Source organism: Myotis daubentonii, chromosome 16 (assembly GCF_963259705.1).
Source record: "Myotis daubentonii chromosome 16, mMyoDau2.1, whole genome shotgun sequence".
Taxonomy (NCBI): Eukaryota; Metazoa; Chordata; class Mammalia; order Chiroptera; family Vespertilionidae; genus Myotis; species Myotis daubentonii.
Window position 1 is genome coordinate 18612784 of NC_081855.1, and position 21710 is coordinate 18634493.

General features: G+C 54.9%; 4 protein-coding genes across 6 annotated transcripts; 2 read left to right on the forward strand and 2 right to left on the reverse strand.

Moving 5' to 3' along the window:
* Positions 1-1519: 1519 nt before the first annotated feature.
* On the reverse strand, positions 1520-4416 carry SLC25A11 (solute carrier family 25 member 11). Its single transcript, XM_059668958.1, has 8 exons — positions 4170-4416; positions 3450-3602; positions 3159-3365; positions 2893-2983; positions 2724-2814; positions 2538-2637; positions 2406-2457; positions 1520-2271 (listed from the first exon to the last, which is right to left on the reverse strand). The coding sequence occupies exons 1-8, from the start codon at positions 4262-4264 to the stop codon at positions 2116-2118; spliced, it is 945 nt and encodes a 314-aa protein (XP_059524941.1). The 5' UTR covers positions 4265-4416; the 3' UTR covers positions 1520-2115.
* A 122-nt stretch (positions 4417-4538) lies between these two features.
* RNF167 (ring finger protein 167) lies at positions 4539-9990 on the forward strand. 2 transcript variants are annotated; one of them, XM_059668956.1, is made up of 10 exons: positions 4542-4728; positions 4861-5347; positions 5431-5511; positions 7211-7336; positions 7443-7530; positions 7885-7975; positions 8170-8275; positions 8420-8513; positions 9342-9422; positions 9503-9990. In XM_059668956.1, exons 2-10 carry the CDS (start codon positions 5264-5266, stop codon positions 9802-9804), a joined length of 1053 nt encoding a protein of 350 aa, XP_059524939.1. In that variant the 5' UTR covers positions 4542-4728; positions 4861-5263; the 3' UTR covers positions 9805-9990. The 2 variants fall into 2 exon arrangements, with proteins under 2 accessions (XP_059524940.1, XP_059524939.1); XM_059668957.1 differs by lacking the exon at positions 7211-7336 and having other exon boundaries at positions 4539-4728.
* Positions 9991-10404: 414 nt separating this feature from the next.
* Positions 10405-13295, reverse strand: PFN1 (profilin 1). Its single transcript, XM_059668964.1, has 3 exons — positions 12991-13295; positions 11393-11585; positions 10405-10736 (listed from the first exon to the last, which is right to left on the reverse strand). The coding sequence occupies exons 1-3, from the start codon at positions 13129-13131 to the stop codon at positions 10639-10641; spliced, it is 432 nt and encodes a 143-aa protein (XP_059524947.1). The 5' UTR covers positions 13132-13295; the 3' UTR covers positions 10405-10638.
* Positions 13296-14908: 1613 nt separating this feature from the next.
* Positions 14909-21130, forward strand: ENO3 (enolase 3). Of its 2 annotated transcripts, none has more exons than XM_059668954.1 (12): positions 14909-15294; positions 16461-16547; positions 16801-16896; positions 17073-17131; positions 17293-17362; positions 17600-17733; positions 18751-18973; positions 19080-19277; positions 19485-19686; positions 20566-20674; positions 20835-20893; positions 20980-21130. In XM_059668954.1, the coding sequence occupies exons 1-12, from the start codon at positions 15279-15281 to the stop codon at positions 21047-21049; spliced, it is 1323 nt and encodes a 440-aa protein (XP_059524937.1). In that variant the 5' UTR covers positions 14909-15278; the 3' UTR covers positions 21050-21130. The 2 variants fall into 2 exon arrangements, with proteins under 2 accessions (XP_059524937.1, XP_059524936.1); XM_059668953.1 differs by lacking the exon at positions 14909-15294 and adding an exon at positions 15725-15858.
* Positions 21131-21710: the final 580 nt, after the last annotated feature.

A 21710-nucleotide genomic window follows, 5' to 3' on the forward strand; every position in this document is an offset into this window, starting at 1 on the left:
GGCATTCCCAAGGCTCCAGCTACCCCCACTCTAGTTGCACTACTCACCCAAAAAGATCTAGCCGTAGATTGCACTTCTCCTGCTTGGGGTGCCTACTTGTCTTCTCCAGGGGTGACCACCCTCCAGACCACCCCAAGCACCAGTTCCAGATCAAGAACCATACGTTTCCCTGGAGGTTAGTAACACCATGAGGCCCGTCTGTGGCCGCAGCACGAGTGAAGGTGGGTGCTTGCTCTCACCTGCAGCCTCAGAATGCAGCTTTCCTGCACTGTTCAGGTGAGTGGGACAGAGGAAAGGTGTGGGTTTTACCGAGGAGTCCGTTTCCTACTCTCAAGCGAGGACACACGCTAATGGAACCCACTTCTCTCACCTTGTGCCACATTCTCCCGTTCTCCTCACCACATCTGATGGGGCCCTGTCCTACCTTGCCTCCAGCACAAACCTAGGCTTGGGGCCCAGAGAATGAGGAGACCCCCCTCTCCCAGATGGTGCTGGAAGAATCTTCCTAACTCAGAAACCCAACTGAATTTCTCCTGCTCTGAACTCTTCCCTGGGTAGAGGACAAACTCCTGAGCGTGACAATCAAGGACTTCTGTGCACTGATCCATTGAACACTTCAGCTCCATCTCACAAACACTTCACCACCTGTGTCCCGGCTATTGCACCTGCTCCCCGGCCTTTCCCCTCTACGTCTTTGCAGTCATGTCAGCCACAACTGCCCCGCCCCCCCTTCCCCAGCTAGTCTGCTACTGTGCACAGGTCTCTCCTCCCCCAAGCAAAGCCGGATGCTCCAAGTTACCCAGCACCTGCCTTTGCTACACTCCCAGCAACCCGAACTGCTCCTGTGCCATCTTCCCCTCTGGACTTGGAATTCCTTAAGTATAAGACTCAGACCCCAAGTGTCTCAAAGTGGCCACAAGGCGCAGGCCAGCATGTACATGGAGCAGGTAAAGACAGGCAGAGGTGGGAGGGCCCAGCACGATGCCAGGCTGCTGAGCTCCACTTCTATCAAGAGGCTCTGCCAAGAGGACAGCTCCCACCTGCTGCCTGCCTGTCCCCTGGCCTGGCTCACAAGCCTTCAGACCTCATACTGCCCAACCCTCCTTCCAGCTGACCTTCTCATACCCTTTTATGCCCCAAGAGGTTTGGGGGCTCCTAGAGGCCAGGGTCTAGGAGTCACGCAGACAAGGCAGTCACTCTCCCCAACCAAGTGCCCAGATCAAGTCTCGGGTTCCTCAAACTCCAGGCTTTGGGAGTCTGGCTCCTGTGCTCACTCCCCCCGCCCTCCCCCCAACACACAGGTCGGCCTTCTCTTCCCATACTCTTTATTCCCTCCCTCTTTAGGCCACAGAAGCAGTCACCAGTCCCGAGGCTTTCCCGGGGATTACATGAGCTGACTTGTGCTGACTTGTGCATCTGTCGCATTCTTGGCCAAGTGGCTGGGAAGCAAGACACAGTGCTTGGGTTTTGGTTTTCCTCGCCCAGTCAGCTGCCACAGTGAGGCTGATTTACATCGCACTTTCATAAAACCAGCAGGTGCTTTTTCTTTAATCGGTTTTCTTAAAAATTCCAGTTGATGTTCTCCAGGGGCGTCACTTCTTTGTCCAGTCTCCCCCCTCCTCCAGCCCTCACAACTCTTCAAATTTGGGGGTAGTGTTATCAATCCAATTACAATGTCCTCAGGGAAGTGGAGGAAATCCAATTTATTGATTATGTCCTCTCACTGCAGACCCTCTGACCATTCTGACAGCTCCCGCGCTCTCTAGTCCCTCAGCTCTGCCTTGGTTTCCCTACTGAGAAGGAGGAATCTTCTGCTGTCCTATGTGACGTGAAACTAACACCCAAGAGGAGGCTGGAAATTCTCAGGGAGTTTCTCAGCTTCCCCCAAGGCACAGCCAGGGACAGAGAGGTCATGAAGATCAGGACAAGCAGGGTGAGCTGGAGCAGGGGGAGGGCAGACCAGACTCCTTTACCGCAGAGGAAGGAACCACACTGTGGAGGGAAAATAAATAGAGGGGCCCAGGGCAGCAGTCCAGGCCCCCCAGGGGCACACTGACTGTAGGAGCAGCAGGCGAGTGGGAGCCCAGCACACTGGCTCCAGGCCCCTCGCCTGCCTCAGCCACTGAGGAAAAGACGCTTGTAGGCCTTGTTCATCTGCTCCAAGAAGATGAAGGTGAGGACGGTGTGGGGGCCCAAGCGGGCATAGTATGGTGTAAATCCCTTCCACAGGCTGAAGAAGCCCTCGTAGCGAACGACCTTCGCCAGCACATCCTAGACAGGCAGGTGGGCAGGACACTGGGGCTAGGACCTGGCCTCTGGGGCCCTGGCCCTCATACCCAGCTACCCTCACTGTTTTCCCAGGACATCCAATCCTCCAGCCCAAGCCCCCAGCCCTGTTTCCTCACCAGGCCGTTTTTGTATTCCGGCTTCCCGTCAATCATTCGCATGTTCTGGATCCTGAAGGAGAGGAGGCAGGGGCATGAGAGACCTAACGGGGGCCCTCCCTTCCTTCCCCAGGCCCAGGTCTGCAGACTCACCGGGTCTTGACAATGTCCACGGGCATGGAGGCAGCAGTAGTGACCAGGCCACTGATCATGCTGGCACAGAAGTGGCACAAGATGTTGTCAGAGAAGTAACCTGGGGGAGGTGGAGCAGGGAGTGGCAGTCAGCTGGAGCCCGGCTCAGGCCAGGCTGGGAGCTAAGGGCCCAGCTCTAGGTCTCACCTGAGTCCAGTAAGAACTGCTTGGATTGGGAGTAAGAGGCGAGCTGGGCAGCATTGACGACGACCGCCCGAGCCATGGTAGGGATGCAGCCCTGGGTGGGGAGTGGAAGAGGATTCAGAAATGCCTGGGTCCTGACCCCACCCCTCGGGTCTCCAGCCCCTTCACTCACCCTCCATAGTGTGGGGACCCCCTCTTCCCGAGCGATTCGAACCAGGGCATTAAACACATTTTTGTAGCCACGGCGTTGGTCAGCTGGAAGCCTGGTGGGAAGGCAGGGAGAGGCCAAGCTCAGGACAGACCATCCTGTCCCACAGGAACAAAAAAAGGGTGTCCAGAACAGGTGAATGCTCTGCTTCAGATGGAAGATAAGAAGTGAGTCCTTAATTCTAGATTCCAAGGAATGGAGCTGGAGGCGGGCTCAGACCTGGAACTCACCGGCCATCGGCGGTCATGCGAATAAGAGCCACCTCAGCTGGTGTTCCCACAAAGGCACCAGTTGCACCTGCAGTCATGCCAATCAGGGCCTTCAGCAGAAAGCCGGGAGGTGTACCATCAGCCCCAGTCAGGCGTTCAAACAGCACAGTATAGATGCCAAGGCGAGTGGTGGTGTAAGTGGCCTGGCGCAGTAGGCCAGCTGACAGCCTGGCGAGTGAAGGGGTCAGTCTATTAGGCCAAGGTCTGGAGCTACCAACCCGCACCCTAACCCCCATCCTGTGGCCTCAATACCCGGTGTAAATGCCCCGCAGCCCTTCTGCCTTAAGGATACTGGTAAGGGCATGGAAGCTGGTTTTGTACTCTCGTGTTTTGGCTCCTTCCCCGCTCAGCTGCATCCGGTTCTTCACCAGGTCCAAGGGTTGTACAAAAACGGTAGCTCCCATCCTGGGGGAAGACAGGGGTAGAGTCCAAGTGTCCCAGATCTACCAGTGCCTACTGGTGCCTGGCAACAAGTCACAAGGGGCAGGGCCTGCCATACGATTGACTAAATGTTCAGGAGGTCGTTGGACATGAGTCTAAGTCTATGCGTGTATCAGGAGCAATGGGTCTAAACAGTCCAATGATCCAGCATGCAATGAAAAGTGCTCCATGCAACTCCAAGGGAGTCAAGCAGTGACTTGGGACTGCATGCAGTCCGACCCATTCAGGACCGGCAGGAGCCATGCAATGACCTGGAACTCCATAAACCCGGCAGAGCCAAGCCAAGCAATGGGTTGAGAAATTCAGGTGGCCGCCCAGCGGGAGCCGTGCAATGACCCCGCATGCAGCCTAGTAAGGGCCCTGCAATGGGTAAAAATATCCTGGTATCCCATCAAGGACCTCGAAGAACACTGAGGACGGCGCTGACCCCGTGCCGGCTCAGTACACTGCAACAGACCCCAAGATGAACTGGGCCCGGTTACTTGCACCCGTCCCTTCCTCCTCTTTACCATCCCTAGGGCCTGCGCTTACCCAGCCAGGCCCCCAAACAGGAACTTGACCGACTTAGGGGACGTACGGGGTTTCCCGTCCATCCCGCCGGCCCCGGGACTCGCCGTCGCCGCCATCGCTACTCGATGGCCCTGGACACCCGGTCCCGTGCACGCGCGGCCCCGCTCGCGCCCAAGGTGACACCACGCGCAACAGGGGCGAGGGCGCGCGCGCACAGGCCGGCGGCTCGGGGTCCAGAACCACGGGGATGAGGGCGCAGGCGCGCAGCGCAAAGGTGGCCGGGAGTAAGGCGGAGCTTAAGGAGGAGCTCAAAGATGTACTGCGAAGGGGTGTGGCTGATTTCGGAAGTCAGAGCATAGGCGCAATTTTTACCAAGTTGGAATCGCGGGAAAATAAAGAGGGTGTTGAAGATCTCGCGAGATCGGGTAAACTAGGGTAGCCAGAGTTAGGCGGTATCTCGCGATAGATACAGCAAGTTTCAGCAGGTGGGAGGGAACTGTGATGAGGTCTCTCGCGAGACCTGAAGGTACCGCGACAGCGGCAGCGACAGCGGCCACAGGGAGGAGAGGTTTGTAAACTGGTCAGCTCCAGGATTCGGGCTGTAAAAGGGGAACGACTAGGTCGTCTTCTGGAACTTCAGTGCTTCCTTCATCTCCACAGGCACTCCCTCCACCTCTAACCTTTCTTTTAACCGGCCTTTTAGGACCGGAAGTCCATCTTGAGCGTCCAATGCTGGAAGCGGCCTGACTTTCCTTACCGGAAATCCTTTTCCAGGACCTAGGAAGACGGCCCACCTGGCCGGAAGTCCCACCTCTTTGAGCGCCCCCACCCTCCCAGAAGTTTTTCTGTCACCGGTGTTTACCTCCCTCTCCTTTCCCCGTTTTATCCCCATTCTAGGGAAGGCTACATTTAGTGTCCCCCTCCTAGGTCCACTAAACGGTTTGGATATCTCATTTTCCGAGCCGGGGTTCCTTCCCCGTATCTCCATGTAGCTGGGAAGTGGAACCTGGGGGTGTTGGACCCCTGGGATCCTGGAGGGGCAGAGAGGGCGCAGAACTCCGCTTCTGCTCCTGCTACCAGGACGCCGGGGCCTCAGCCTCTCCCTTCCCGCTGCCATGCACTCTGCGGCCTTCTCGCTTCCTGTAGTTGTGGCCACTGTGCTGTGGGGAGCGGCCCCCATCCGGGGTCTCATTCGAGCGGTGAGTCAAAGGGGTAGTTGGGGGAAGGGCGCTTGAGGGAGAGATTGCAGGCTGAAGGGGAACATGCAATCTTTTGTCCGCAGACCTCGGACCACAATACCAGCATGGACTTTGCAGACCTCCCAGCTCTCTTTGGTTCTGCCTTGAGCCAGGAGGGACTTCAGGTAATTTTCTTTCCTCTTTTCTGTTTCCTTAAACCTCCCATCCAGGATAGGGATTGAGGAGCCATACATACCCTTGGATGAAGCTAGAGGTAGGAAGAGTTGAGTGAGAAAGTGCATTAGCACATCTAGCGTGGAATCCAGAATCTAGAGGGAGAAGACCACGCCTAGCCTAAGAAATCTGAACCCTGTGAGGGAGACTGAAAGTGGATCAAGATAAAAGGCAGGGAGAAGTGGTGTTTACAGTAGAATCTCTGGGGTCAGTTATTGCTTTATATGATCATGGACAAGTTGATCTCTCTGAGCCTTAGTTTTACTTTACCATGTGATAATAATAGATGTTATCTCACAGGGCTATTGTGAGGATTAAATTAGATAAAGAAATTTTGTAGTACTTAATCACAAAGATGCCCACACATCAAAAATTGGGCCATAGATATCAATGTAATTGTTTGTAAGATGGGTAATTGGAAAATTAAAGAGAGGTGTTAAAAAACAAAATTCTAGCCTGGCAGGTGTGGTTCAGTGGTTAAGCCTTGGCCCATGCAGAGAGATCACAGGTTCCATTCCAGGTCAGAGCACATGCCGGTTGTGGGCTCCATCCCCGGTCAAGGCTGTGCAGGAGGCAGCCAATCAATGATGCTTCTCTCTTATTGATATTTCTGTCTCTCCCTCTCCCTTCCTCTCTCTCTAAAATCAATAAAAACACATTCTAAAAAACACACAGAATTCTACCGAGTAAATTTTAGACCTTCCTGGCTTTATCCAATGATTTATGAATTGGGCAATAACCCATGGAGCAAATAGAAAGTAACTCCAAAGAATTGTACATATTGAAAGACTTTTAAGGCAGAAGGGAGCAGGACAAGGGAGTTACATTAGCAAAGAGCTGGTTGTTTTTGGCAAGGTCACCTTTCGGTAATGGCAGGGGGTCTATCAGGCAGATTACTTCACTAGTGCTGACCAGGTAATTCCAGAATGGCTTATGATTCCATTCCTGGGAGTGGCTGAAACTGTAATTAAGTTCGGTATTAAGTCTCAGTTTGGTGACATGGGGCTTAGCACAAGTGACTCCATTTTTTAAATTGAGGTTAGAGAGAGAGGAAGGGAGAGAAACATCAATCACTGCCCTCCCATACACACCAGGGATTGAGCCTGAAACCTAGTGTGTGCCCTGACTGGGAATGGACCCTGTGACCTCTTTTGTGTATGGGATGACACTCCAACCAATTGAGCCACACAGGTCAGGGCCCTGTTGCCTCTTTTCTATTTATATTTTGTGTGTGTTGCCGCTTCTTTTTAACAGAGAGGAGTATGTTCTGTATGAGTATGTACTGGAGAGGGGAGTGTGAAATGGAACTTGAGAGAAAGTGACATGGCTAAGTGGAGAGGTGATGTACAATCAGTGGGAAACTGGAATGCAGAATTTGAATTAGAGAATTGGAGTATGGGGTGTAGGTTAGCTCATCTGGGACATGGAGAGGGATAAAGGGATGGTCTAGTAAAAGGATGTTGTTTGATATATTTTCATATTCAAGAAGCTGAGAAGAGGTAGATTTCTGACTTAGGTGGAATGCTCAGACCCCAGGAATGAGAAGGAAGTAGATAGAGAACATGTATGTGGGAGCCAGTGTGCTTGGTGGGCCCTATGGAGAGCAGAACCTAGGGAGGTGAAATCCAACTGTTTACTTCTCTTCTCCAGGGCTTTCTTGTGGAGGCTCACCCAGCCAATGCCTGCAGCCCCATTGCCCCACCACCCCCAGCCCCGGTCAACGGGTCAGTCTTTATTGCACTGCTTCGAAGATTCGACTGCAACTTTGACCTCAAGGTTGCTGAATATGGAGTGGGAGCTGGGAATCTGAGGGTAAAAAATGCACCAGGAATGAAGGGAGATAAGACCCATAATGGCTCCTTATCCTATCTTGTCTCCGTAGGTCCTGAATGCTCAGAAAGCTGGGTATGGTGCAGCCGTGGTACACAATGTTAATTCCAATGAACTTCTGAACATGGTGTGGAATAGTGGTAAGGTTGGACCTGAAGGGCTGGGTTTTCAGTAGAGTTCAGACTTAAGAGATGGTGGATGGGCTAGAGCAGTGGTCGGCAAACTGCGGCTCACAAGCTGCACGCGGCTCTTTGGCCCCTTGAGTGTGGCTCTTCCACAAAATACCGACCTCTGCGCATGGGCCACGAAGTTCCAATCACACTATATGTGTGCGCCCACACGTATTTTGTGCGGGCCGAGCACTGGGCTAGAGAATTAGGGGAAAGAAGTCAATCTTTGGGTGGGATGGCACAAAAGAACCAAATGCTAGGATTACCAAAGCATTTGAGTAAAGGGTTGAGTCCTCGGTGTAATGAATGCCCTGATCCCTGCAGAGGAAATCCAACAACAGATCTGGATCCCGTCTGTGTTTATTGGGGAGAGGAGCTCCGAGTACCTGCGTGCCCTCTTTGTCTACGAGAAGGGGTAGGATGTGTCCCTCTTTCCCACTCTTTCTTTAGCACTTCCATGCCAATCTGGAGCCCAAGCCTCAGGCCCTTCTGTCTCTTGACTTTCCGCCCCTTTTCCATCCATGGGCCTTATCCAGAGTCAGTTACTTTTTCTCTTCCTTTGTCACTTTGCTTTTCCTGCCCCTCTGATCCTGATCTTCCTTTCCCCAGGGCTCGAGTGCTTCTGGTCCCGGACAGTGCTTTCCCATTGGGCTATTACCTCATCCCTTTCACAGGGATTGTGGGACTGCTGGTTTTGGCCATGGGAGCAGTGATGGTGAGTAGCTCAGGGAGCATGATGGGAAGAGCTGAGGCCTTTAAAACCACACTGGCTCTGGGGTTTAGTAATGGGGATGCTTTGTACTGGATTGTCCAGTTTTGTTCCCTAAGGCTGATCTGATCCATCACTCCCTTTCCCCAGATAGTTCGTTGTATCCAGCACCGGAAACGGCTCCAGCGGAACCGACTGACGAAAGAGCAACTTAAACAGATTCCGACACATGACTATCAGAAGGGTGAGGGGGATAGGGGAGCAGAAGGCCTTCCCCATAGTGTATGGTTCTGAAGGAGTTTGAGCCCAGGAGATAAGGGGCAAAGAAAGATGGCAGGGAGATGTCAGCCTGAGATGCTACCTTTCCTCTTTTAGAGAGGGAGATGGATAGAGATAGAAACATCGATTTGAGAAACATAGATTGGGTGCCTCCTGCACCCCCCTACCGGGGATCAAACTCACAACCTGGGCATGTGTCCTGAACAGAAATCCAACCAGTGACCTCTTGGTTCATGGGTTGACAACTCACCTGAGCCACACCAGCCAGGCACCTTTCCTCTTTTTACCCACACATATAATGAAGACAGGATAAGAACAGAGCAGATGAGAAGTAAAGATGACTAATGGAGTAGTTGGGGGGAAAAGATGAGGACCAACCTTGATTATAAGAGAGAACATAAATGGAAGGAGTGGGCAGGATTTACCCTGAGAACAGGTGAGGAGGGGCTAGGTCTTTCGGCCCAGGAGTCTCCATGCCCAAATAAGGCAATAGTAGAAGCCCTACCCTCATCTCCACCCCTCCCACTGCTGTTATCTCCACCCGCACCCCTCCCCAGATAAAACCCACTTCCCTTCTTACCTCTGCTTTTCTTTGTCCCTTCTAAACCTCCGTTCCTCGTGTCCTACCTTGGCTTTATCCTTGCAAGTCCCAGTCTTAGCTATTCCACTGGCTTTGTAGAACCAGGGAAAATAACTTGCAAGGGTTAGCTACCTATAGGCTTCCCAGAGTGAGTGCTTATGGGCCCTGGTCCAAAGTACCTGAATAAAAGGACTCCTTTTTTCCGCCCCCCAGGAGACCAGTACGATGTCTGTGCCATCTGCCTGGATGAGTATGTGGATGGTGACAAGCTGAGGGTACTCCCCTGTGCACATGGTGAGGCCCTCAGTTTCAGTGCCCATGTCCCACTCTACCAGCAGGCGTGTTGTTTCACTTCACTTCATTCCTCTCGGCAGCCTATCACAGCCGCTGTGTGGACCCCTGGCTCACTCAGACCCGGAAGACCTGCCCCATTTGCAAGCAGCCTGTCCATCGAGGTCCTGGGGATGAGGAGCAGGAGGAAGAAACTCAGGGACAAGATGGTGATGAGGAAGGGGAACCAAGGGACCATCCTGCCTCAGAGCGGACCCCACTTCTGGGCTCTAGCCCTACAACGCCCACCTCTTTTGGCTCCCTAGCCCCAGCCCCACCTGTTTTTCCTGAGTCTTCAATAGATCCCGTACCCTCTCCTTCGCCCTCAGCTGCCATCCTAGTCTAATAACCCTTGTCATCCCCACCCTGATTACCTATTTTGCACAGCCTTTCTCTAGCCTTCTGTGTTGGAGAATAGGGGATATTTCTACCCTGGGTTTCTCCCTTACCCAATCCCATCCTTTTGAGGGGGTTGGTACAAAGGGACTGGGTCTTCAATTACTGGGTTAATAAAATTGTTTTTGTTGACTAAGGAAGGGGAAGATCATTCTCACACAAATGGACCTCTTACCCACTTGGGAAATTGCCCCCTTTTTTGGTATAAAGGGGCAAGGGAGTTCTGGAAGAGACTAACCTAAACATGGGGATAGCCCCAGCATTTTGTGAGTCAGAGAGGGGGAGCCCCACCCACAGGATGACTCAACTGTCCCTGCCTTGCTTGCAGGCTGGGGCCCATTCTATGGTCTGGATGGCTCTATTCCATTATTCACTAATTCAACTAGCACCTGCACCTAGGGTTAGAAACAGGCGGCCAGATAGGCCTGAGGCAGGTGCTCAGTCCTAGACTTTGTAGTGCTTCAACCCTTCCTGCTCCCAACCCCAAACAAGGATAAAGGAGGCAAGTCCTAATGACTGCCCTCCACTCAGGCTAAAACCACACAACACCTTGTTAGAATCTTTTTTATTCAGAAAAAAACAAAAATTTTTTTCCAACCACACACGGGAGGGGTATGGATAGGGGGAGGTGTCTTCCGCCCAGCCCTGGCCCCCAGCCCATGTGGTTTTGGCAGCAATAAGGGGTATAGGGTAATGGCCCAAAAAATAAAAATGGTATATGTGTGTGTATAGGAAGGAGAGTGCCAAAGCAGTGGGGAGTGGTAGGGGGAAGGGAAAGACGAGGTCAGTACTGGGAACGCCGCAGGTGGACGGCCATTTCAAAACATTTCTTGTTGATCACACCACCGTGGGTACCTTCTTTGCCCATCAGCAGGATTAGCGCTAGAGGAAAGAGAGAGGAGGCTAGGACCCAGGTGTCACAATGCTACCCCCTGCCAGCTGTTGAGCAGCTGTCCAGCCCTGGGGGCTGTAACCCAACCTCATTTCCCAAACCCCACCCCCACCCACCCCCCCCACACACAGGCAGGCCCGACTGTCAGTCACCCTGAAACAATAGGGCTTTTCAAAAAAAAAAAAAAAAAAGGCGGGGGGGGGGGGGTGTCAAGCTAAAAGACTGGAAGCAGAACACTAAAATTTAGGGGTCAAAGGCTTATAGACCTGACGCCTGTTCAGGCTAGAAATGGATATGGATGAGCCTGCCAACTCCAAATTTTAACAAAAGGGTTCAAAAGACAACTCCTAAGTGCTGACTACAATCAACAGTCAGCCTCCTCCCAAAAAGGAGTTTCTCATCTGAAAAGCCTCAAGTAGGAAGAGACTGAAGAGGTAATATAGTCGATTTCTTTATATTTTAAGATGAGGAACTAAGAACTGGAGGGACTGTCCAATATCCTAAATACCCAGCAGGCTGGGAGAAGGCTGCTCTCATCCCTTCACACTGGGGAGCCACACAGAAGAACCCAAAAGATTCATAGAAGGACGTACATTAGGGATATTGGAGCTACAGACTACAGAAAGAGAAGACTCAGAAAACTCACCCTTGGCAGTCATGGCGACAGCGACGTTGAAGGTGGGGGCTCCCCCAGTGCTCTTGGTACGAAGATCCATGCTATGGTCCCCGTCCTGCAGCAGTGAGTCCCGGATCACAGAACATTTCTGGCCCCCGATTGTCAGCCCATTCACGCACATACTTCCCCGGTCTTTGCCAACCAGGACATTAATTTCAGCTGGCTGGAAGGGGAACCAAGCACTCAAGTTAGTACACCAAGGTTCCCACCTTCTCCAAGGGCATACCTGCTTCTCACTTCTCGGGAGAGGAAATGTGTGTGTTAAGTGATTTGTACTCATCTATGAAAGCGGAGAAGCTCTTAGGACTTTCTGGAAGTTAGTCCACAAAAAGATCAGGATCCTCAAACCCAGAGAATGGTAACATGAAGAGATGGCATATTCCTCTGGAGACTTAGCAAACCCAGGAAATAAAGGGCCAAAAGCCAGTGAGGAAAGTGGAGTGGAATGGAGTGGGGAGCCTTTGGATGCTCAGAACCCTCCTTCAGGAAAAGCAGAAGCTAATAGGGGAAGAGAGGGGGCGGGCAAAGCCGGAGAAGCAACTTTGTCCTTATTTGGTCAAAGGTTCTGAAGGAGTTGTTAGGGGCCCGGACGCCTGGGTCTCCAAGTAACCTGGAGTTTAGGTCCAGGTACCTATGCCCCAAGATGAGGAAGCAGATCCCTGGGGGCTTTCCGGGGAAGTTGGAAAACTTCTAAAAGGGGACCTGGGATGGACCCAGCACGCCAGCTCTCGGGTATAGGTACCCCAAGGAACCTTCCCACCCCTCCCCCTTACACCCCAAATCCCCACATCCGGTCCCCTCCCGCCCGGAAATCCCCTCCCCCCCAATTTGAACTTCCGCTCCCCCTCCCCACTTCCGGGCAGTGTGGACCCGGGAGGCAGTGATGGGGACAGCAGGGGTCATTCCTTATACTACCCTAAACTTCTCACAAAGTTCCCCTGCTGCAGGCCCCGCAGGATGGCGGGAAGGGAGGGCGAGGGGACTTCCGGATTTGGTCTCACAGGAATGCTGAAGTCCACCACGCAGACTTGGGGAGGGGAGTTGGGGACATGAGGCGGCCCAGTCTTTTCCAACCAAGTTGGGAGGGGCAGGGAGCCCACAGAGGACCAGCAAGGAACCCCGACCACGCTCCCTCCCGCATAAGGGGGAACAATGGTGGAGGGGGCATGAGTTGGCGGCCGGAAGTGGAGCTCGGGGGTCCAAGGGTCCCACAGTCCTTTCTCAAGCATAATCCCCGGTTGGAACTGCAGCGCGTGCCCGCCCCGCCCTGAACGAGGCGGAAGTGGGCCGCCGCACCGGGCGGCGCACCCCTCCCCGCCCTGTGCCCCGGATGTAACGCCCCGTCGCGGAAAGCGGGCGGCGGGCTGGATGGGAGACACCGCCTGGGGCGTAGCACTTCGGGGGCTGCCGAGGAACCCTCACGTGCAGCCGCCATTCGCGCCGCTTCCAGGGCAAGGGCCGGGTCTCGGCCTTTCGCAGCCCTTCCCAGACCGCACCCGCCGCCACACAAGTCCCTCCCTCAGAGTCCAAGCTCGGCCAGTACCCGGACCGCGGAGGCCTCGCAGTACCGTGATGTTGGCGAAGGTTTTCCCGGGGACGGAGGCCCAGACGGAGGGCGTGTCCTTATAGCCCACGATGGCCGCGTCCTGACAGGTCCCGTCCGCCATGAGGTTGCCGATGTAGGCTTCCCACCCGGCCGTCGTCGACATGGCGCTGCTGCTGGGGCTGCTCTCGGCGCTGCTGCTGGGGCCGCGGGCTGGGCTCCGGCTGGCGGGCGGGGGGAGGCGGAGAGCTCGGGGCACGCGCTGCCGTCCGGACCGCGGCTCTGCTAGCTGTGCAGCAACCCTCGCACCGCCACTTCCTGCTCCTCCCCCCCCTTCTAGATTTTTATTTGCAAAGGGCGGTAGGGGCGGGGCCTGCTCCCCATTCCCTCCCTACCTCCCCCCTTGCCTGCCCAGATACCTAACTTTGTGCAAATGCAATTTAAAAAATCCCTCCCCCATTGCAAAATTTGCAAAGGTCAATGGAAAACAACATAAAGGGATGAAACGAGTGGGGAGCAGGAAGAGGTTAGGGTGAAGGCTCCCTCCAATTTGCATTGAGTGTGAACCACACTTGGGTATAAGGGAAGGGAGTGAGCCAGAGGAAGGAAAGTAAAAGGAGGAATTACCGACCTGCCAATTTAGCAAATTAGAGTGGGTTCGGGGAACTCAGGGTTAAACGGAACGACTCCCCTTCCCCCACCTCCGCCGGAGGGAAGGAACGGCGGGCGGCGGCGCGTGCGCCCGCGCCTGCGCCGGCCCCGGAGGGAAAGCGCGTGGGGCGGTTGGGGCCGGCGGCCGGCTGCGCCCGCCGGGGCCGCTTTGGGACCCCAGCGAGGGAAGGCGGCCGGGGACGCGTCTCCCGCCGGCGGAGAGGCGGGGGCGAGAGCCGAGGCGTGCGCGTTACCGCTTCTCCACTTTTGATTTTATTTAATAAACATAGGAGAGCAAAGGGGAATTTGACAAAATACCCCGGCCAGTTTCAGAAGTGAAGGCACCCACTGGAGACACTTCCGTCCTGTCTCCACTCTCTGGCCGGGTGGCACCATTTCGACTCAGTGGAGCCCCCCACCCCCACCCCCACCCCCACGTAGGGGATCACCCCTGACGGCATCGGCTCCAGTGCCAGGCCTCACGCTCAGGTCCCAGCCCCGCCCGTTCCCCGGCCAGCAGTTCGGGTCACCGGCCGCGCTCCCGGGCGCCGAGGTCACCGAGCGCGGGCGCCCGCGGGGCTCGGCGGGCGGGCCTATTTTTTAAGGCGGAAGAATACTAATAAGTTTCAAGCTTTGCAACTTTTTCAAGAAGGGGAAGGTCCTTTCTTCTCTGGGGCCGTTGGGTTTCTTTCTTTTTCAGTAAAACGTATGCCAACAACTTGAGTTCGAATAGGTCGCCCGCCGCCAACTGGAAGGGGGTGGGGCCGGACCCGGCAGCCGGCTCAGGGGAACCAGCCGCGCTCCTGCCGCGGGGCCCGGCCGCTTCCGGTCCCCGGGGGAGGGGAGCCTCCGGGCGGGAAAGGGCTTCATCTCTCACCCTCCCGGGCTGGGCGCGGCCGCTCCGCACGCCCTGGGCACCCGACGCCCCCCGAGCTCGGGTTCCTAGACAGCCGCCGGGGCTGAGTCACCGGCCCGCCGAGGCGGGGCCGCACTCGGGCACGTGGCGGCGCTCCCCGCCCGCCATCTCCTGACCTCTGGCCTGCCGCACCCCCCACCCCGGGGTGGAAAAATCCCGAAAGGGAGCGGCCAGAGATAAGGGGGGAGGGGCGAGCCGGGGGAAGGCACTCGGGGCTGGGGGCTGGAGGGCGGACCGCGCGGCGCAGGCCGTGCGGGGGGGGGGGGTGGAGGTGAGGACTGGCCCGCGGCAGTGAGTCACCGGCGCGGGCAGCCCAGGCGCTCCTTGGCCCTCGCCCGCCCGCCCGCCGGCCCGCGCCTTGGCGTCCCTCCCTCTCCGGGCCGGCGCCGCACGGCCCCCTCCCCCACCCCCGCCGACCGGGCGGAGAAGGCCTGCGCTGAGACCCACAGCCCAGCGAGGCCGCTAGAGGACCACCAGCGTGGCCCGGGCGTGCGGACACTCTAAGGGCCGCCCCTCCTCCGGTGCATTCATTGTCACTCCCGACTCGACGTGGATGGGCTGGGACCGCGTCCTGAGCCGCCCGCCGGCGCTGGGGAAAGGGGCTCCTGGCGGACGGCCTCCCCGCTGGGCGATGAGCGCCGCCCCAGCGCTGTCGGGCGGCCGCGCTTCCTCCCGGGGCCAGGGCCAGTCCAAATGCGTCTCCCCTCCCGCTCCCCCGCCTTCCTTGCTTGCGGGCAGAGGCCGCGATGAGGGCCCTAAGAGGTGAGACCCTCTCGCCTTCCGAATGGGGTTTCCGTTTTGGACTCCAGAGCTGGCCCGGAGCCCCGGTTCCTCCCCCCACCGAGGGCAGCGGCAGCCCCTACCGGCCACGTGCGCTCGGCATGTGTGGATGCCAATCCGGCAGCCCCTCTTCCAGGCCCCCTCCCCAGCCCTGCGGGGCTCAGGTTACTCCTGGCCTTTCCTAAATGGCACTAGTTCCCCTTTAACCTTTGCAAAAGGGGAATATAGTCCTGGGAGGGGAAGACCCCTCCGCCCCCCTTCGGAAACTCCTTCCCAGCGCTAGAATTAAAAGTAGGGACATTTTACTGGGGAACAGAGAGCAAGGAAGGGGTAGTTATTGACCTTTGGGAAGGGGGCCTTAGGCTGTAGTGGGCACTTGGCTGCCAGCCGGGTGCGGAGGGGGAGGATAGAGAGGGAGAGAGGCGGGGCTGGCTGGGGGACAGGGTGGCTGGGGATAAATGCCCAGCCTGAGAGGGGGTGAGCTGACACTGTCCCAGCTGCCACCTAGACCCGGAGCTCACCCCAAGCCCCAGCCAAGACATTCAGGTCTGGTGAATCTTTCAGCCCCAGGGGGTGGAAGTGGTAAAGGGTGAGGGTGGTGCTGGCTTGAAGGAAATGTCAGCTTTTTCCCCTCCTGGGACTGGGGGTGCTTACAAAAGACTGGAGGAGTTGGAGCAAGCAGGATGGGTAGCCATGGGTAGGGAAATGAGGATGTGAAGAGAGGCAGGCAGAGATACGGAGAAGGGTAGCTAGGGCTACAGCCAGGCGGAGGATGTGGGCCCCCCTAGGATCTGAAGACTGAAGAGCAGGGGGAAAAACACAGAATAATGATAGAAGATCTGATGGCTAGGAAGCCATGGAGAACAGGTTGCTTGACTTTGCGGTACAGGGGTTCAGGGAGTGGTGGAATCAGACTCGCTGGAGCTGTAAAGGAGAGGCCCCTGGATTCTTGCGACTGGTGGAGGGTGGAATAGGAGCTGTTCTGAGTGGGGGAGGGGGCTGTGCCTGCCTCTTCGGTCTGTGACCTTTTTGTGGGATATTTTTAGCTCCAGCACCTGCCTTCTTGGGGTGGGGAAGACTCTTAAAGGGCACAGGATTTGGGGTTCCTAAAGGGATCAACTCTCCACACTCAACCCCTTGTCCTGCAGCCATGGCCATGCAGAAAATCCTTGCCCGGGAAATCCTGGACTCCAGGGGCAACCCCACTGTAGAGGTGGACCTGTACACAGCCAAAGGTAACACAGGCCCGGGACTTGGTTTGCCTTGGAAGACCCTGACCCCATCTGGTCTTTATCCCCCAGCTGTCCCACATCCTCACCTTTCTCCGAGATCCCCTTCCACAGAGCTCTTCCCAGGCCTTCCTCTTCCAACCTGGCTCCCCTGCTGGGAGAAGCCCTAGTCTGGCTGCTGTCTGCATGGCCTCCACCCTAGGCTCAGAGAGGCGGCCTGGGCCCTTTGTCTGTGATCTTCCAATTGCTCTCACCCCAGGCCGATTCCGAGCAGCTGTGCCCAGCGGAGCTTCCACAGGCATCTATGAAGCTCTGGAGCTAAGAGATGGAGACAAATCTCGCTACCTGGGCAAAGGTGAGGAAAGACCAACACTTGAAGAGCCTGTGAGGGGTGGTTTCAGGACGTGGACACCCCTCTTCCCAATATCTGCTTGGAGTAAAGGCCTGGAACCCAAAGTTCTTGAGGAGCTGGGGTCCACGGGAAGAGACCTGATTGGATCAGAGGTCTGAACCCCCTCCTCTGGCCTCTAGGCGTCTTGAAGGCTGTGGAACACATCAACAAGACTCTGGGCCCTGCTCTGCTGGAAAAGGCAAGTGGGGAGAGCTTCTTCCTCCTTACCCCCCACCACCCCCTGCCTGGGAGGGGCCAATGGTTCATCTCTCCAAATACCTGCACTTCTTCCTTCTGCACATGCCCTGGCTCTTTAGAAATCTGACTTCTGCTCTCCCCTCCTCAAACCTGCTCTTCCAGAAACTAAGCGTCGTGGATCAAGAAAAAATTGACAAGTTTATGATTGAGCTGGATGGGACTGAGAATAAATGTGAGTGAAGGGATGGGATGTGGGATAGACGGGGAGAGACCGTGGGGCTCATGTCTGGTTAGGATTATTACTGTGTCCCACATTGCGGGGCACATCGTAGCTGGATGGACTTTTATTCATTCCTCAGGTGTTTCCTGATGGCTGTGGACACAGTGTGAAGCTGACACGTTCCCTTTGCGATGACCCCAAACACTGGGGGAGAAGCTCTCACCCTTTCTTTGTGCTTGCTTCCTCCAGCCAAGTTTGGAGCCAATGCCATCCTGGGAGTGTCGCTAGCTGTGTGCAAGGCTGGAGCAGCCGAGAAGGGGGTCCCGCTCTACCGACATATTGCAGATCTTGCTGGGAACCCGGACCTGGTCCTCCCGGTGCCTGTGAGTGCAGATGCCCCCCCAGATCCCACAGTGACAGAGTTGCCTCATCCAGCCAAAAATGTATAAGCAGCCCCTGGAGTGTTCACCTTCCAGACCCAGCTCCAAAGAAAGTTTCCTGAAATGGAACCTCTCCTGCTCAGTCCAGCCCCCCTCCCCCTCCCTTCTCTCCCACAATCCAAACCTTCCCTTAAGCCTCTCTGCTTCTTCCCCCTCAGGTAACCCAGTTCCTTCACATTCCAATCTGAGGCTCAATAACTGCAGCTTCTTATTTTGTTTTCTACCCCAACCCCCAAATCAGATAGAGAGCTTCTTTATGGCAAGGATCTTGGCATTTCTTTGTATCTTCTTTAATCCTTATAAGCTCAGATTTCCTCTTTATGGAAACCCTTTGAATTTAATGTCAATAAAAATGTTATAGACAAAGCCTGAACTATGAACAACTTCATACCATAAAAGCTATTTTTTTTTTAAAAAAAAAAGGTAAAATAAAAAGTTGCAATTTTTATTGTTACTAGGCAGATTGTATAAGAACATGAGCTCTGGAGATAAACTGCTGGGTTCGAATCTTGGCTTTGCCTGTGTGTTAGCTGTGTGATCTTAGGCAAGTTATTTCACTTCTGTATGCCTCAGTTTTCTCACTGGCCGATTTGGGGGGATAATAATAGTGCCTAGTTTCTAGAGTTGTTTAGAGAATGAAATGAGCTAATAGAATATATGTGAATCACTTAAAGCAGTGCCTGGCCTGTAGTAAGTGCCGTATCAGTTACTGTTGTGTACAGGCACATGCTAGGAGCTTTACATTCACTTTCTCTAATTTCCAGCATAAGATCCTACAGGGAAGCAGGTGGTATTCCCATGAGAGAAATGAGGAAAGAGGCTCTGAGGAGTAAAATTACTCACCTTAGGTCACTCAGCTAGTAAGTAGGGAAGCCAGGATTCCACCTCGACCCCTCCTCTCCAGCTCTTCTTGATCCCTCATACCCTCGCCCAGGTCTGAACACCCACTCCTCCTCTCAGGCCTTCAATGTGATCAATGGGGGCTCCCATGCTGGAAACAAGCTGGCCATGCAGGAGTTCATGATTCTGCCCGTGGGAGCCAGCTCCTTCAAGGAAGCCATGCGCATTGGTGCGGAGGTCTACCACCACCTCAAGGGGGTCATCAAGGCCAAGTATGGGAAGGACGCCACCAACGTGGGTGATGAGGGCGGCTTTGCCCCCAACATCCTGGAGAACAATGAGGGTCAGTGTGAGCACTCGGAAGGGCAGAACCCCTGGTCCTCACAGAGGAGGGGGCTGTGGAGACAGGGTGCCCAGGAGCCTCAGGTCTTCTCTTGTCCTTCTCGCAGCCCTGGAGCTGCTGAAGACGGCCATCCAGGCAGCCGGCTACCCAGACAAGGTGGTAATTGGTATGGATGTGGCGGCATCTGAGTTCTATCGCAATGGGAAGTATGATCTTGACTTCAAGTCACCCGATGACCCCGCACGGCACATCACAGGAGAGAAGCTAGGGGAGCTGTACAAGAGCTTCATTAAGAACTATCCTGGTGAGACCCTCCCCCTCCCCCCAGGTGTTCAGTGCACCTGCCTGAGTACCTGGTAACTGCCCAACACACTGACTTCAGAGCCTCCATTGCCAACTCAGTCCTTCAATCCTTAGCACCATTGCAATCTCCATCCAAATTCTTCTGACCTGTCACCCCCTTCATGAAGCCCTCGGACCTTTAACCTGACTCTGCCCCATCTCCTGCCAGTGGTCTCCATTGAAGACCCCTTTGACCAGGATGACTGGGCCACTTGGACCTCGTTCCTCTCGGGGGTGGACATACAGATTGTAGGAGATGACCTCACAGTCACCAATCCCAAGAGGATTGCCCAGGCCGTGGAGAAGAAGGCTTGCAACTGCTTGCTGCTGAAGGTCAACCAGATTGGCTCGGTGACTGAATCCATTCAGGCGTGAGTGCCTCCTGGCCCTGGGGTGCACTGTAGCCTCTCTCCACCCCAATTCTGCCTCCTCCAGCTGCAGTCCTGCCCTCAAACTCCAAGTCTACCTTTCCCCTGGCTCCTGACCCACCCCACTCTCTTGACTGACCTCAAGGCTTTGACTTTTTTTTGAAATATACTTTATTGATTTTTTACAGAGAGGAAGGGAGAGGGATAGAGAGTTAGAAACATCGATGAGAGAGAAACATCGATCAGCTGCCTCCTGCACACCCCCTACTGGGGATGTGCCTGCAACCAAGGTACATGCCCTTGACCAGAACTGAACCTGGGACCCCTTCAGTCTGCAGGCCGACGCTCTAGCCACTGAGCCAAACCAGTTAGGGCTAACTTTTAAAAATATATATTTTTTCATTGATTGCAGAGAGGAAGGGAAAGGAAGAGATAGAAACATCAGTGATGAGAGAATCATTGATTGGCTGCCTCCTGCACGCCCCCCATTGGGGATCTAGCCCACAACCCGGGCATATGCCCCTCTGGGAATTGAACCATGACCTCCTGGTTCATAGGTCAACACTCAACCACGGAGCCACACCAACTGGGCAAGGCTTTGACTAACTCTTGGCCTGGCCGCAAGAGCTTTGCCATTGTGACCTGCTATCCCCACCTCCACCCCATACCATTCTTTTCTGCAAGATTCTGCCCTTCTTTCTACCAGCATCTCAGGAACCAAGTTCAAGATCAGGAATCCCCCCTTTTCTTCTAGTTTACAAATAACTTTAGTCATTACCCTCCCCGCAAAGTGCCTGCTCCCCAAAACAGAAAAGCCTCATCCAGCCCTGGCTTTCTCACTGGAGGTCCTGTTAGGCCTTATGGATTATCCTCTCTACACAGCTGCAAACTGGCTCAGTCTAATGGCTGGGGAGTGATGGTGAGCCACCGCTCTGGGGAGACTGAAGACACATTCATTGCTGACCTCGTGGTGGGGCTCTGCACAGGACAGGTACTCATGGCTCCCCTCTGTCATGTTAGAACAAGTTTTCTTGGGATCCCTGGCCTCCTGCCCCTGAGTTGAATGGCACCACAGGCTACTTCCTCAGGGCCAGGCCCAGTCCCTCCTCTCTAGCCTCATGCAACCCTTGGAATCCTTCTTCCCTCCTCAGATCAAGACTGGAGCCCCCTGCCGCTCAGAGCGTCTGGCCAAATACAACCAGCTCATGAGGTACAGTGGGTGCAGTGGGTCTGGGTGTGGGAAGCTGAGCGCTCTTGGGCTAGAAGGGTGCAGTTCTGACTTGGTCTACCTTCTAGGATTGAGGAGGCACTCGGGGACAAGGCTGTCTTTGCTGGACGCAAGTTCCGCAATCCAAAGGCCAAGTGAGAAGCTGGGGGCCCCAGGACCCACAGGATAGATGGAGGCCTTCAAGTCCTTCTCCCTGAAATAAACACTGATGCCAACCAAGACAGTGGCGTGCTCCTTTGTGGGAGGGAGGAATGCTGTCTCTGGACTGGAAAAGTCAGGAGATGGGGCAGGAAAGAGAATAGAAGTATCACCTGCTGTTTCAAAGAGGAAGTGAGGGACTAGTCATTGAGGAAGTTGGGCTGAATCTAGGACAACAGAGTTCACATTGTGAAGGAGCTGGGGGAAGCAGGTGCCACATGTGAAATGAAGCTGGAAGCACTGACAGAACATGGAACTAGAACCAGGAGAAGGGGGGGACCGGGGTCTGACATCACCATGAGGGGAAGCTGGATCAGATCTGCCAGTAAGTTGGAGCACACAGTCTGCAGAGTGTGTGGTGTCGAAGTCAGGTGCTTTGTGAGATGACCGTGAAAACCAGAGCAGCTACCACTTCTGTGGAGCTCAAAGATCTGCAACTGCTCTAAATATCTGACATATACTGACTTGTGTAATCTTTGAAACAGTCCTTTCAGATAGTTACCATTATTATCCCCATTTTATGGGTAAGGAAACTGAGGCACAAGTCAAACACCCGACCCAACGTAACAGTAACTGGCAGAGCCAGGATCCAAAACTAGGC